Source organism: Hemiscyllium ocellatum, chromosome 9, assembly GCF_020745735.1.
Source record: "Hemiscyllium ocellatum isolate sHemOce1 chromosome 9, sHemOce1.pat.X.cur, whole genome shotgun sequence".
Lineage (NCBI taxonomy): Eukaryota > Metazoa > Chordata > Chondrichthyes > Orectolobiformes > Hemiscylliidae > Hemiscyllium > Hemiscyllium ocellatum.
In genome coordinates, this window is record NC_083409.1 from 43,547,261 (window position 1) to 43,562,146 (window position 14,886).

Below are 14,886 nucleotides of genomic sequence, written 5' to 3' on the forward strand. Positions count from 1 at the left end.
AGACAGCCTGTATATCACCAGAAGTCAGCCTATCCCCTTGCACAATACAGGAGTGTGTTACTCCTCTGTCATCTGTACCATAAAGCTCTCAAACCTCTGATGCCTTTTTTATATAAAAAAAAGTAATTGAATGCGCATTCAGAAAAAAATGCTTTAGATGTGGGAGACAGAGCTGCATACTCATTCAATCGAATTCTGGAATGGAATTGGTACATTTAAGACCATGCACTGTGACAGTTCACCAAACCCCTTGAAATTGTTTGAAAGCGCGGAACAACGCCCACCGTTCGGATGTAAAACAAATGTTCGAGAAATGATCAATTTTGGAATCTCTCCAGCAGACAGCACCAATAATGATGAGAAACAGCGCAGGTATAAGACCATTGCTGTGCACAGCACACTGCCGCGCGATCGCTTTAAACTCCAAATGTAGAGAGAGCAGTTGCCCTGGTGTCATTACAACTGTAAGGAGATAGAGTCAACAAGGAAAAGGAGGTAGATTCAAATCAGATATCCGTGCGCTCTCACGTCATTGGTGTATCTCTCCATTGGAATCTGATACAGGCAAGTCTTGAAATCCATCTGTAGCTCTAGATTCACAACCACATTGGAGCCTTTACGTATCCTGATCGCCACATGGGATGTGAACAGGTATTCTCTGTATCTCGGAAGGTGTGTGGAGGCTAAAGTAGATTGGAGATTCCTGACCCCCGCCCCCCCCCCCTCACCAAAATCGGTCAAAGATACCGGGTTAAATGCGGACTGGGAATGATCAAATCAAGGCGTGTTGCATGGGTGTTAGGGCAGGGGCTTTCGGAGGCTAGCGGTTGGTCATTTTCGAGCCACGTCTGTGGTCACGCCCTGGTCTGGAGGCGCCAAAGCTCCGGGCTTCAGGGACGGTGAAGATATTGCAGACTGGCGCCAGGTCTCCAGCATATCCTCACAGTCGAGGTGCCCGGATACCAGTCTTTTTGTGTGTGTGTGTTGGCCACCCAAATGCTGGCGGTGTCAGTCACCTTCCGAAACATGACCCTTACAGACGGCCCACTGCATTCTGCAAGCCAGCATACCCCGAAACTGGGGAGGGGAGGGAACGAATGAATGGGATGAACCCCACGCAAAATCCGAATCCAAGTGCTCACAATCGGCATTTTGGAGCCAACGTCTCGCTCCTTGAAGAGCCTTTTCTGCACGCTTTCACTTCCAACCTGCCCATTGCATGGACACATGGCGGTTGAGGATGGTTCACTTCATAATTCCGGGCAGCATTTGACTCATTGCCCGCCAGGAAAAGAAACGGATTTTCTTTTTTTTTCTGAGCTAAACATCCCTATCATGTAATCCCATGGCTGCCTGGAAATGTGAGCTGTAGTCTCAAATCTCAGTAGTCGCAGAAGGGCCGCACTCACACTCTCCTTGGCTGTGGGAGAATTGCAGTCCAATTTAATTCTCACTTTCAAGAACTAAGGCTGCTGTTTCGTCCATGTGATGACGCAGGGTCGTGAGCATTTTGAACGTAATTTTGTTTTGGTTCCCTCTCTTTCTGCCCCATTGCTGGAAGCAGAGCCTAGTTTTTTTTTACAGGGACGCTGTCCCCTGTGTGTGTGAGAGAGCACAATGTACTCCTTTGAACTTCGGGACAATACTGACCTGAAAAAATGCGTCCCTCTACTGATTTCCTTCCTGGACCCGAGTGACCTTTCAAATCGTGGCTGCTATCCTGGGACGGGGGTGGGAGGGGGGTGGGGGTGGGGGGGGATGGTGAGAAATGGTCGGGGGGGGGGGCGTGGAGACGGGAGGTATGAACAGCGAGAAAGATTCTGCTTCATCAACCAAGTACTATTCCCCCCCTTTCCCTTCCACGCTGCTATAAATCTATTCAAAATATCACATTTACCAGACTGTTCGGAAAGTATGCTTTTAGGAATTTAACTGAGAACTTAACAAGAGCTGCTGTACTGTTTCACAGAGTTAGCAGCGTCTATTTTGCCGGAGAGCGCGGATGATTGTTGGTATATCCTCCTCGAACGCTAGTTTTAATAATCTGCTGACTTCATTTTCAGAGTGTGGCTTGCCTATGCTGGTTGGTTTTACTTCTACGCTTTGCACAAAACACAATTAATTTTCTCCTCTTAATTGAACATTGTCTGCCCTCACGGAGAATACCTGTTGCTTTGCAGAGAGAGAGAGATAAAGAAAACCTCACAGTTCCCGCTCTGCCCAATCGGAAAGTCGCAAGAACTCGCCACACTGGGAAATCAAACCCGCCTGGAGCTGTCATTGACTGTCCGTCAATAGCCAATGAAAAGCGTATGACAGGCCTTTGTAATGAGAAGGATTAAGTGGCAGTCTATCGAACTCCTCCTACCAAATTATCCAACTGTGCCCTGGCGAGAGGCTGCAACAAATAGGCGAAACGGTGTGCTCCCAGCCAGCAAGCTACAATCCGTGCAGCAAGGATCTGAGGAGTCAGGGGAATGCGGTTAAAATCGCCCTAACATCATTGTTTGCCCGTTATTCCTAACCAGCCTGCAGGGACTCCTTCTCTCACTGCCTGGTCCCCAGCAGCAGCCTGTAACGATCATCTCCCCCGGGCGCTGGAGAATTTGACGTGTTGTACATCCTCCCCCCCCCCCCCCCCCACCACAACCACCACCATCAGAGATTAGCAGTTTATTTTTCTCTCTCTTTCTCTCTCTCTCTCTCTCTCTGTCTGTCTAATTGTCTTGTAGCAGTTTCTTCCATGGTTTAAGCTGGGGTCTGTATGGAAGTGCTAAGAGCCAGGGCCGAGGAAGACACGTGTACTTTCCGTCAATCAGCGATGCTTTTCCACGGAATCTCTGGGGGCGAGATCCAGGGAATCATGGAGGAAATGGAAAGGAGATCCAAGACGGATTCCCGGCTCGCCAAAGGAGTGCAGATGAACGGACGGGAAACGGTAAGAGGGAAAACAACAACATAAAAACATTTGAGACAAATGCACACAATCTAAGTTGCTTCGTTCGCCCAGTCGCAGTTGTTGAGAGATTGAGTTCAGCTTCTCCTAGTTAAACATTTCCTCGTTATATTGAATTTGCGACGGCTTTTGCAAACAAAAAATCCACCACACCGACCAAAAGAGATTTGGATTTGATCGGCAATACAATTCGGTGTGTCTGTCCAGACAGACGAAATTAGTGTGACATAAACCCCATTTTAAAACTGCCTTGTGAGTTTGTGTATGTCCGGTCTTTCTGCTCTGTCCCACTGCCAGCTCAGACCGGTGTATGTCCCCATTTGCAGAGCGATTATTTGCGAACTTTTAGCAGAAGGACCTATCACTTGAAGCAGACGCGTGCGCGTTAAAATTTATTTCAATAATTGCCCAACTTTTACTCTCTCCTTAAACTGTGTTGACTTCCATGCGAGGCTGAGCTGTCGCGGGAGAGGGCTGGGAGGGGGAGAATCTGCTCATCAGCTACAAGCAGATAATACATGGAAAACATTTACCTGCAAAACACTTAAAAGTATTATTTGTGCAAATCAGATGTGCCTGCTTTCGTTTACTTGTCCGCTCTTGTGCAGTCTGTGTATATGCATTTGACCATGACGTTTTACCTTGCCACTTTTTATAAGAAAAACACAAATATTTTTGTTTGCAGAACATGCCTTCCATTAACCCGGACAAACCCGCCCTGTGCGCAGGCTGCGGCGGTAAAATCGCGGATCGGTACTACCTGCTTGCTGTGGACAAACAGTGGCACCTCAGGTGTCTCAAGTGCTGTGAATGTAAACTCGCCCTGGAGTCCGAATTAACCTGTTTCGCCAAGGATGGCAGCATTTACTGCAAAGAGGACTACTACAGGTAATCAGCCAGTGCTTTCTGGGTCCTCAAACAGAAACCATGCGACTTGTCCTGGGAACGTGTGCGCACGTAAATATTGTTAACCCATGAGGAAAAGTAGGACTCACCTCTGTGTCGGGTTTTTTTTTAGTGTGTGTGTGTGTTTGGCTGCTGTGTCCAGCAGTCCAGACCATGTCCCTTTTCCAACGCGCGGGAGTGACCGCATCTCAGGTTAGGCCCGCACAGTCATCGCCCAACACCGAGGCAGGAGACCATGGCGGGGAGACTGGTATTTCCTCTCTTATTCCCCTTTTCTGTTGCTCCACGCCTGCTCACAGCCCAGGGACAAGGAATGCAGCAACCTCAGCTCCAACTCTTAAGTCTTTCTCTCCGTCATGTGAAGGACAACACTCCCCTTGTGTTTGAGGGCGAGCGTTTGACGAGCCAGAACCTGGGCCGCAAGAGTCAACAAAATGTGCAGCAGCGTTGGAAATGTTTAATTTTGTGACGAGGAAATTATGTTGGGGCCATTTTATTTTCGTTTTGTTTTGGCCGAAACATTGGTTCATATATTTAAAAAAAATGTGATCACCAGTCACTTGCAAATCGATGGAGATCAGTCAGTAATTGATCTCACGTCTGTGTCCGAAAGGATACAGTAATTAGGTCGGGGATGCATAGTCGTAAGCTTTCGGACGGGGGAGTAAATATGGCCCATACAATGGTGACCGGGTCGAAAACTGCGAGTTGTAAAAATGCCTTTGAGTTGAAAATGGGGCAATTTATTATTGACTCCCCCGTGCCACCCTATCCCTTCAGATCGGATTCATTTCGCTCACATACCGATAGAATTTAGGAAAATCAGGCGCTCTTAAATGTTGGTCAAATGTCAGGGAAAATGAAGTTGTAACTCGTGGTTAAATACTAATAGATCGATGATATTGATATGGTTTCTTTAGCCGACATTGATGTTGCTCGTCTTGCAATATAACGTATATATTTCTCCTAGCTCTAAGCGTTGTGCCCTTTGCTCTCTTCTGTTTTCTGTTCTGGGAAGGAGGTTTTCTGTCCAACGGTGTTCGCGTTGCCACCTCGGAATATCCGCCTCTGAAATGGTCATGCGAGCCAGGGACTCAGTTTATCACTTGAGCTGTTTCACGTGTACGACTTGCAACAAAACATTAACCACAGGCGACCATTTTGGCATGAAAGATAACTTGGTGTACTGCAGAGTTCACTTCGAGTCCCTGATGCAGGGAGACTATCACACGCAACTGAACTACACCGAGCTCGCTGCAAAGAGCGGGGGTCTCAGCTTGCCCTACTTCAATGGGACAGGCACCGTTCAGAAGGGACGTCCCAGGAAGAGAAAAAGTCCTGCCCTCGGAGTCGATATCTCAACTTACAATCCAGGTGGGGAAAATCATATTCGTCGGGCAACCGACAGATGTATATCAATGTAAAATTAATCAGCGTGACCAGACTTCCGCGCTACAAATCGAAACATAAATCACACTTGAACTCTTTTTTGTTGTTGTTGCCGTAATGCACCAACGAATGGAAAGTTCACAAAAAAGAACTTCTAAAATTCAGATATCAGTAATGTTCCAAATGGCTTTGCAAATCGACTGATGATTCAAGGCCCACTAACCCACTGCTCGAACGGAATAGAAATTGAAACTAATATTTAAGTTTGCTTTAGACTCCTAGCACGGCCCAGCCAAAACAGCCTTTCCCCGTTGAGTTCTTGTTATCCACAGGAGTTTTTGCTCGGCAGAGCCCTTAAGCTTTATAATTGGACTAAGCGTGCAGTCAAGAGAAACTTTGGTGTGTTTGATGGCTGCAAAAGCGTTCTGTAGGTCTCGACTTTTTTTTTAAAAAAACGAAAATAACCAAACATGATTTCATCCTTTTTTTTAGTAGATAAAAGAATAAATGCTTTGTGGGCTTTCCACAAACTGGACCCAACTGCATACTGGTTCATTGTGCCCCTTTGTAGCTGTTCCTTAATTGTGGGGTTTCCTCAAAGCAAATTGGCGCTCACTCGAGATTCTGATGTTCAATTGAATGGAAGAAGAATCACGTAATCTGGAGGTTAATTGTTTTCTGTTAATTAGACGTGACACAGGAATCCCTGGTTTCCAGTCCCGCATAAATCACCCCTACCCGCCGTAAATCCATCTTGAACTAACATACTGTACAAACTCACTGGTGTGTCCAAATCCTTTGCTGCATTCACTTGAGCAACCACCAGAATTAATACGCCAAACTTTAAACGTGTTCCTGCATTGACTGCTCGAAGCAAATCATTCATCTTTAACAATAAGGACAAAATACCTGTTTCACTCTGCGGGAGAGTTATATTATTAACATATAACCGCATTGTTGATGTTAAAGATAAAACCCAATGTGTTAAAGCGGTCAGATTTGAGAAAGTAATCCACATTAACTCATGTGGTGGGAAGGGGTTTGTTTTTAAATTGACCTACTGTCTCTATCCAGTGGCTGCAACAGAGGACGGGCCTAGACTCATAACATTTAATGGGATCCATATAAGATAGTGAATAGCCCCGAATAACTTGTAAAATAACCCCAAGACATTCTATTTGCAGTTTTGACAGGGTTTAAACACAATAGTGCACTAAGACCATCTCCTACCCAAACAAAAATATAAGTCAGTTTGGATACCGAGCAATTTTAGTGAAAAGAAAGAAAACGAACACAGGACTTAGTATTTCTCCAGGCAGGAAGTCCATCCAGTCAAGATCATATTTCAGAAAGTGCCAATTGAAGTCTGCAGATTACTCTTCAGTTAAAATGAATGGGCGAATAGCTGTCAGCTGGAATGTGTTAATTTCGCTGTAAAATTACATAAACAGTACCTGCTGCATATTTTCTGCATAAAAAAGTCACGAGGCGTTCAATAACTTTGCAAAATGGTTCTAAAATGTTACAAAGTCAGATGTTGTGTGTACTTTCAATCACGAGTGATGTGCATTTAAAACAAAAATAGTTTTGCCTTTTTTCGAGCGAAATGGGCAAAACGATTACCTTTCTAAAATAAATATCTGTCTGCATTTATTATTAAAATCTCTGAATGATTGTCTCGGTTGAAAAATGTGTCGTCCGCGATAATGATCATTGACAGGATATTCCCTGTGAGGATTCGTTTATCATAATAATTCCGGGTGGCGTTTGTAAAAATGTGCTGTTTTAAGTTAAAATTAAAAACTGCACATGAACAAAAAAAACTCACCGAAATCGATTCGTCCCATGGGCTTCGCATCAAATATATCACTGAACCCAAAGCACAAGGGCAATGCTTTTAGTTTTGAAACTATTTGTAACGTAATATTTCAGGACGGCTTTCGAAACGTTTGAGTGGAAATTCCTGGGAGCTGGTAATCATTTCTAAGGGAATAGTTGGAGGCGACTTGAGTAAGGAATGTCAAATATTGTGCAGTCCTCGTACAATTGCTATCGATAACAACTGGGAAGTGTTGACACATGCATTCCCGGGCTTGGAGTGGAGCGCCCTCTAGTGAAGAGGCGTAAGTGGTAGAGGGTGGGGGAAGAGGCAAAGAGGCTCATCCTGTTACCCGGTGTGAGAGATCATTAATAAACAGTACGGTTGTGTTTGTTAACGCCAGGCTGCAATGAAAACGACGCGGACCACTTGGACAGGGAACAACAGTCCTACCCTCCAACCCAGAAAACCAAGCGTATGCGCACATCCTTCAAACATCACCAGCTTCGCACCATGAAGTCCTACTTCGCCATAAACCATAACCCAGATGCGAAAGATTTAAAACAGCTTGCTCAGAAAACTGGGCTCACCAAAAGAGTTTTGCAGGTAAGAGGCATTCATTTTGATCTAACGAAATGTGCGATGTACTGTAAACCTCTGATCACCCTTTCATGCTCTGCGTTTAGAAATCGAAAAACTCACTTCAAAATACTGACCCTGTGACCGGATACATTGCCAGGTAGACCTGGTCGTATTGATGATTATACTAATCAGCGAAAGTATTAAAACAAAACACAAGAGCTGAAATAATTAAGGGGTGGTATGCCACGAGGGGTTACAGTGGAGAATTCCTGTCTATGTTTCATCCACTCCATAGATGCCAGGCTAGTGACATTACCATTTATGTGGCAGCTTGGGAACTTGCAAACTCATTGATTAATTCGCAATTGGACATATTTTGTACTTAACGACTGACAACAAAGATATGGCGCTTCAGAACTTCGCCATGAAACGCACAGCAATTCATCACATGGCGTTGCTCTAAAATGATTTTTGGGGGGGGGGGGGAATAAAGGATTTGTTCACATTGATGCACAAAAATACTCAATTTTAATCAGCTCATTGCACAAATTACATCTCAACAGTGAGTGCCGGTGTCCAACAGTACATCCAGTGCATTCTGAAACGTCCACGCTGGGGAACAGGCGCTGAAATTATTTTGACCATGATTGGGAAACTCTGTCGAGTTGCAGCTGCTGAGCACAGGATGCTGTCGACGACCGCCTGCCCTGTCCAAATCGACTGGCTGGCCGGTCTCATTTCAAATGGGGGCGTACAGCCGAGGGAAACAGGTGTGAGCAAGCCTCCAAAACTTTCACCACCCTGGCGCTCGCCATGACTTTTCTTTTTGCGAGTGGATGCAACATACGACACGATCTCATCTTAAGCTTTCATAATTTTCGCTGATAACCCGTTAAATGAGCCGTTTAAGTTGTGTGCGATGTGTTGAGCTTGTTCCTTGTCCTGTGCAGGGAAGTCAGCGGTATTAAATGTAACCAATTTCTGCTTGCATTGTCACAATCTCAGCCTCCCCAGTCCATTTAATGCTAGTCTATTTAATTCTGCATAGTAGTAGCTGTTTAAATAATTGATCTTTATATATCTTATTTATCTCTATTATATATCTGTAGCGATAAGTTGTGGTTTGTGAATAGATAAAGAAAACAAAGGATCAAATAATCGGTAAAAAGATTACATGGGATTGGTTTGCAGGTTTGGTTTCAAAACGCAAGAGCCAAATTCAGAAGGAACCTTTTGCGACAGGAGAATGGGGGTGTTGATAAACCTGATGGCACAGCACTTCCCGCCCCGCCCCCAGCCGACAGGTCCGGCGCCGCTCTAAGTCCAAGCAGCACTTCGACCACTTTAACAGACTTGACCAATCCCACTCTGTCAGTAGTGACGCCTGTGACCTCTAACCTGGACGTGCACGAATCCGGGAGTCCGTCACAAACTACCTTAACGAACCTTTTCTAACATTTTTTAGCAGATTCCTTCAAAACAAAACAAAAAACAATCCCTGGGAAGTATTAAAAAAAAAGACAAAAATAAAACAGATCCTGTTGTGTGTAGGATGATTTTGTTAAATAACTGATATGAATATATATTTTTTGTTTATTGACGAATTCTAGTTTACAGCAGTAGAAAAAGAGCAGTTTACAAAATAAATGTCAATGGACTGTGCAGTGGTGACTGCGCATGCTCGAATATAATTCCAGTTTCCAGTGATATTTTTCCTTAAAAGCTTCCAGATTAAAAGTTTAAAGCTCAGTTTAATCTTACACTACTTCAGTTCTCCTCGACACTGGTCATGTAAACATTTTTTTTACTTCTGCTAAACGTGCCCACCATATTCTGACTGTCTCTACAACTACAGGGTTGTCTTAGGGAGAGTGAGAGACTCAAAACAAATTTAAGTTTCGCTAGAGAGCTAATTCCATGCGCACTCACCAGTGAACATCTCTTCAGGCTCCTCGCTATTGTCATATGTACTGGTACCGACAATACTCAATAAAACTCGCCTCTATTTTACACTGCCGTTCTTTGGCAGAACGAACCATGGTGTACTGGAACTACTTTTCTCCAATGAGATCTATCACAGCTTTTATCATGTGCCTTATATTTCTGAAGAAAGTCTGTGACGTGATGTAGATTCGTGTTCCCTTGTTTGGAAAAAAAACAAATGCCCTTCTGACACCTCACAAGTTTTGTATTGTTACCTCCTTTTCTGATAACTTTTTAATGGGAAAGCTGTTTTTTTTTCTTTTAAAAAAAACACAAAACGACGTTCGGACTTGTCCTCGAAAGCAACCATGGACACGGTCTCTCACTAGAGTAGTTGGTATTCCCAATGTTACGAGGTCCTTCTGTTTGATCTTTGTGTTTATGATTAGTACAGTAAGTGGTTTGATGAGATTGTTGATGTTACTTTGTTTTTTTTAAAAAAATGAAACCATTGTACAGGCGCGTTCTCCCCTTTTAATATTTATGGACCAAACGTTTTGTGATATCTTATTAAAATTGTGTGATTAAAGCAGTTTGTTTGATCGTTTTCAGTTTAGCCTTCTTTCATTCGGCGCTTATATTGCGATATCAAATAAGCTCCTGGTGGTGTGTCTATGTGCATTATCAATTGACTAAAGACCAATGGGTATAAAACTCGTTTTAAACCAGAAAAATGCGGTAATAATACAAACAAATAGGTAGATGTAGCGACATAACACTTTTTTTTAGAATAAACTGAATAAAACAGTATCTAAACATTTTGTCAGTTCAAGCAAAAAGCACTAATGTTATGAAAAGTGCCTGAAACTAAAAAAAAACACAACACATAAAAGCGAGAACAGGGGACTTCAGGAGTTATAGATTGTATGTTTATACCAGCATTGCTTTTCAACGACCTCTATTTTTTCAATTGTCTGTTTGCAAATCTAGAATGCCCACTTCAAACAAATGAAAGCTATTTCAGGGACAACAAACACAGGAAAAACAAATGTGTTTTAAAATGGCATACGAAATACGACTGTATATAATCAGGAGGAACATGTTCCACTAGGGTCAAGCTGAGCACGAGAAATACCTAAAAGGCTTAGAGTTTAAATACTAGCACCAGTAGGATAGGGACGCCACAAGTTTTTATATTTTAATAATAATAAAGGGGGAATTTAAACCGCCTGAAACTCTATAAATTCAGGGAAGACTAAAGCCAAACAGTCGACATCCAAACAATGTAAATTTACCTTTCAAAATAGTTTTTCACGAAACGTTAGAAATATTTTCCTTGTTAAAAAAAACATAACAAAAAGACCCCGGAAGGCCAGATTGCTCTGTAGTTTAATGAACTGTTACTATGATTTCTTTCAGGGAGAACAAATCTTGGGGCATTACAGCCACACTTCCCGACGTTTGAAAATTCCCTAGGTATTTTAAGAAGGGGAAAGGTTGATCGGAATTCAACAGCAGTGAAGACAAAGACTATATTAACACACAATTAAATATCCTAAAACTTTACTCAGATACATAATTACAATAAGCCTCCAAAATGTAATTTGCTTGAATGTTTAAGCTAATGTAGGACGCAACGTGTTGTATTTCTTTTACGTTTAAGCTGTCAGTGGACATACATGTAGAGAAAACATAAAGTCTGCGCTGGACTGAATTTGAAAGAATTAGGATGTGGTTAGGACAGGCCAGTCTGATTTCCATCGCACTGCCAAGTTGACCAACTAAATTAACAGTTTCTCGGACATCAAACGCAAAGCTTTGTCTGTACTCTACAATTCTAAATGTATAATTAATTTGATATCCATTTGTAATGTGGAGACTTGGTTATGATGATATAAGCCACTTTCCTACATAGGGATAATCGATGTAAGGTATTTGGAGACGAAATTCGCAAGTCCTTCAAGCCCACAGGCGACATTTTGGTGTTTCTGGTTGTAAAACAAAATTGAGAAACATTGTGCATGCTATTATGATACTTCCTCTAAATTCTTTTCAATATCAAAGGGTCGGATGTAATATTGTCAGTACTGTTTTTTGGGTGATGTATACATTTTGATTGATTGATGTTAATTGTAATAAACAGCTTTCAGTATTGAACGAGTTCGCTTGCTTAATGCACCAAATGATTTTTTTCTCTCGAAGTAAGATTTTTTATATATATATATATAAACATATATCCAAGGAAGCACACGGACTGAATTAGCATTTGTTTTGAATAAATTGCTACCTTCATGTACAAACGATCGACTAATGTATTGGAATCCCTACCTACCCAGTCCTTTTCTCTCTCTCTCGCTCAAATACTGCTGTCAGTCCTGCGATATTAAAAACAAACACTACGACACCAAAAAAAAACTCATTCTGTAACTGCAGACGGTACTGTAACCGGTCAGCAGTCGCTGCTTTGCCGTTGCTGAGTACTCCGATGCAGTACGATATACCCATAAGCAATTTGTAATTTTCTGAGTTGAGACAAGGTACAAACCGGAAATGAAACAAAACAAAAGGCGAATGGAGCTCCGGGGGGCTGTGCTATTTGTCTTTCATCAGAAAGATGAGTATTTCTACACAGCGGGAAAGTCAGGTTGAGGGCGGCACTTTCCATTGGGCCTTAGAGAAACTTTTGCTCCAGCATTACTCAGGGCACCCACTGCTTGTATTTTGGAACGAACATAAAAGCGAGCTAGAGAATTGACAAGAAAATTGACAAGCTTTTGTGGGTTTTTTTTTTGTTTGTTTGCAAATCGAAATGATACTCGTGGGAAATAAACCATTATGACCCCCGAGTGAATATCGTTATCATTAGTGATCCAGGGGAGGACTCCGCTATAGTTCATATCGTCACCCTTCACTGGCTGCCGACGGACCGAGGTTGGAAACATTCTGTTGTGGTTTACTCTCCAGGGCAGTCTACATTTTACAATCCAGTCCATTTCCGTCACTTCACATTGGTAATGCGCCACAGTTCCCAGGTGGACGATGCTCGGTCTCCGGAGTCGAAACGCACAGTCACATTGGACACCAAGCCGAGCTAATGGGGTTGGGATTGACCAATATTATGTAGGAAAGAGATTACCTGGAAGTGTTTTCGATGAAAAAGAACATCGAAACCCCCGGAGCTAAACAATAGGACTGCCAGCGCCTTGAAAACAAAAACAAAATTCAGATTTCCTGATTAAATGATTCCTGCGATGTGTAGAAACGAATATGGTTGAAGTTACAATGAATGGGCTTTTGTGCAACACTATACCAATCGAGAGAACTGTAATATATCACTAATAGACGTCCCTTTTTTTAAAAAAAGAAAAATGAATGGTACCACAGCGTCTTTTTGCCTGGACAGGGTAATTAACAATAGGATCTGAAGCTGCGGTATTCCTTGCTTGGTTCCTATTAACGTACATGTTTTGAACAATTCACAGTTTCTCGCGTATAAGTATTTGATTCTCATGGTGTCAGGCAGGAGATCAAACGGCGAATTCCACTGTTTTATGTCACAGCGGTAGAATGCAAGAGCAGTAACATTTGGGAATATCGTGTACCACAATACCCATTATCCTGGATAATATCGCCTCTCTGAATTAGATCTGAAATGGTTAGAGAAAAAAAATCAAAGGCTTGTCCAGTTTGATTTTTTTCCCCCCTGTTGTAGACAACTGCCTCCGCATTGTCTCCTTCAGATTATTTCCAGAGATTATTCGTTTTTTCCAGCCTTCTGTGTGCAGAATGCTACACCATTCAAAGGGTTAGCAGTAAAACGCGCGTTCGTTCGCAGGGAGCATTGTTCAAGTAGCCCTGATGCTGGTAAATGAGCTGTACAACGGGGCGAACTAAATGTTCGAGTGGAACCTGGGCAGCTGAAATAGTGACAGTCAAATCACGCATAACGGCGCCATCGGCCCCCCCCCCCCCCCACCCCATCACAGCCTGCTTCGAAATGTCTCCAGGGTTGTTGGGTCAGCTTCCTGTCGATCAGCAAAAACTTTTTTTGTGTGTGTGCGACCGACAATCGAGCAGAACGGGACCCGGAGAAACCTGCTCCAGCCAGCGATATCACCAGCCTCTAGATATTTTTCAAAGCAGCCTGATTCAGGCATGTTATAAATATACCTCTGGCGCAAACTAGGCTTGAACTCAGGTCTACCTGGCTCAGAGATAGGGACAGTATCACTGCGCCACAAACGCCCCTTTCAATGATTGTCACGGGAGTGGATGGAATGCGTCTGAGCCGAATTCCTACTCGATCCCTCTTCAGACCAGTGACTTAACTTGGAAACGGGGGCAGTTTCTGTGGGGCTGTTCACTGCACGATATCTCTGATAGGACCCTGAAGGGTGGGTTCTCCCCATTCCCATGCGCGTGTCACTGTTCCTTCCTTTTTTTTAATTCAAACTTACTGATCAAAAACTGCTCTTGTTGAGACAGGGCGAAAATACAGCCAGTTCTCTCCTCTTTCGAAGCAGGTAAATGGCCGCTCGCTGTCACTCGTGGTTTCGACACAAAATCAGTTGAAAATCGTTCAGCAAAAATAGCATGGACAGGCTATGTCAAAGGGTAGGCCAATTGATGACTATCTCCCAATAGCTACATGCATTTTTTTTTCCCAACATGTATCCGTACTTTGGATACTGACGCTCCAGAATCTTGGAAGATCTGGTTTCTCTAGGGACATCTATTACTTTAATGAGTTAGTAGGCTGCCTTTCACTTTGGCGCTCCGGAGGTCCTGGTATTTTCCTTTCTCCCAGTAACCACAAGTTTCATCATTTAAAAGCATGCCTTGGAAAGTGTTGGTTCCATTGCAGTTTCAAACTGGTGATCTTTCGCTAGCCTGGGTGAGGGTGTTGGACGGATGGGGAAGGGTTCCTAAAAAGCTGAAGACCAGGAGATTGCTCTCCTCTGTGTGACCCCATGAGGAAAGGTGCCTGCCATTGCACACTGAGACCTTCCACAGCTGATGGGCTTCCGCAGGAGTGGTGAGTGTTCAATTATTCTTTAATTTTGACATTTTCTTTAACTGAATTATAAACAAAATAGGTTTGCTTTTCTTTTGCATGAGAACCCCCCCCCCCCTACCAAAATAGGTAAATAAAAGGCAACAACTCCCTAATTTACTGCTCTTCTTCAGTGCAATGTGACTGGCAACAGGGAAAGGCCCCTATTTATCTGACAGGCCTTTATATATTGTAGCTTGTTATATACACAGGCTGTATATTTAACAAGCTGTACATGTTTCTGTGCCATCTTATTAA

General features: G+C 43.1%; 1 protein-coding gene across 5 annotated transcripts; it reads left to right on the top strand.

Annotated features, from left to right (window-relative positions):
* The first annotated feature begins 610 nt into the window (after positions 1–610).
* lhx9 (LIM homeobox 9) lies at positions 611–11,735 on the top strand. 5 transcript variants are annotated; one of them, XM_060830183.1, is made up of 6 exons: positions 611–672; positions 2,736–2,938; positions 3,642–3,844; positions 4,833–5,236; positions 7,474–7,676; positions 8,844–9,144. In XM_060830183.1, the coding sequence occupies exons 2-6, from the start codon at positions 2,765–2,767 to the stop codon at positions 9,105–9,107; spliced, it is 1,248 nt and encodes a 415-aa protein (XP_060686166.1). In that variant the 5' UTR covers positions 611–672; positions 2,736–2,764; the 3' UTR covers positions 9,108–9,144. The 5 variants fall into 5 exon arrangements, with proteins under 5 accessions (XP_060686166.1, XP_060686170.1, XP_060686168.1 ...); XM_060830187.1 differs by lacking the exons at positions 611–672; positions 8,844–9,144 and adding an exon at positions 10,995–11,735 and having other exon boundaries at positions 2,375–2,938; XM_060830185.1 differs by lacking the exon at positions 611–672 and having other exon boundaries at positions 2,375–2,938; positions 4,884–5,236.
* The last annotated feature ends 3,151 nt before the right edge of the window (positions 11,736–14,886 follow it).

What these genes read in the sequence shown, in the direction of transcription:
- lhx9 (XM_060830183.1), top strand. Translation starts at nt 2,765, where the DNA reads ATGGAAGTGCTAAGAGCCAGGGCCGAGGAAGACACGTGTACTTTCCGT. An exon ending in AGATGAACGGACGGGAAACG is followed by an intron (nt 2,939 to 3,641) that starts GTAAGAGGGAAA and finishes TTTTGTTTGCAG; the next exon opens with AACATGCCTTCCATTAACCC. An exon ending in TGCAAAGAGGACTACTACAG is followed by an intron (nt 3,845 to 4,832) that starts GTAATCAGCCAG and finishes TATTTCTCCTAG; the next exon opens with CTCTAAGCGTTGTGCCCTTT.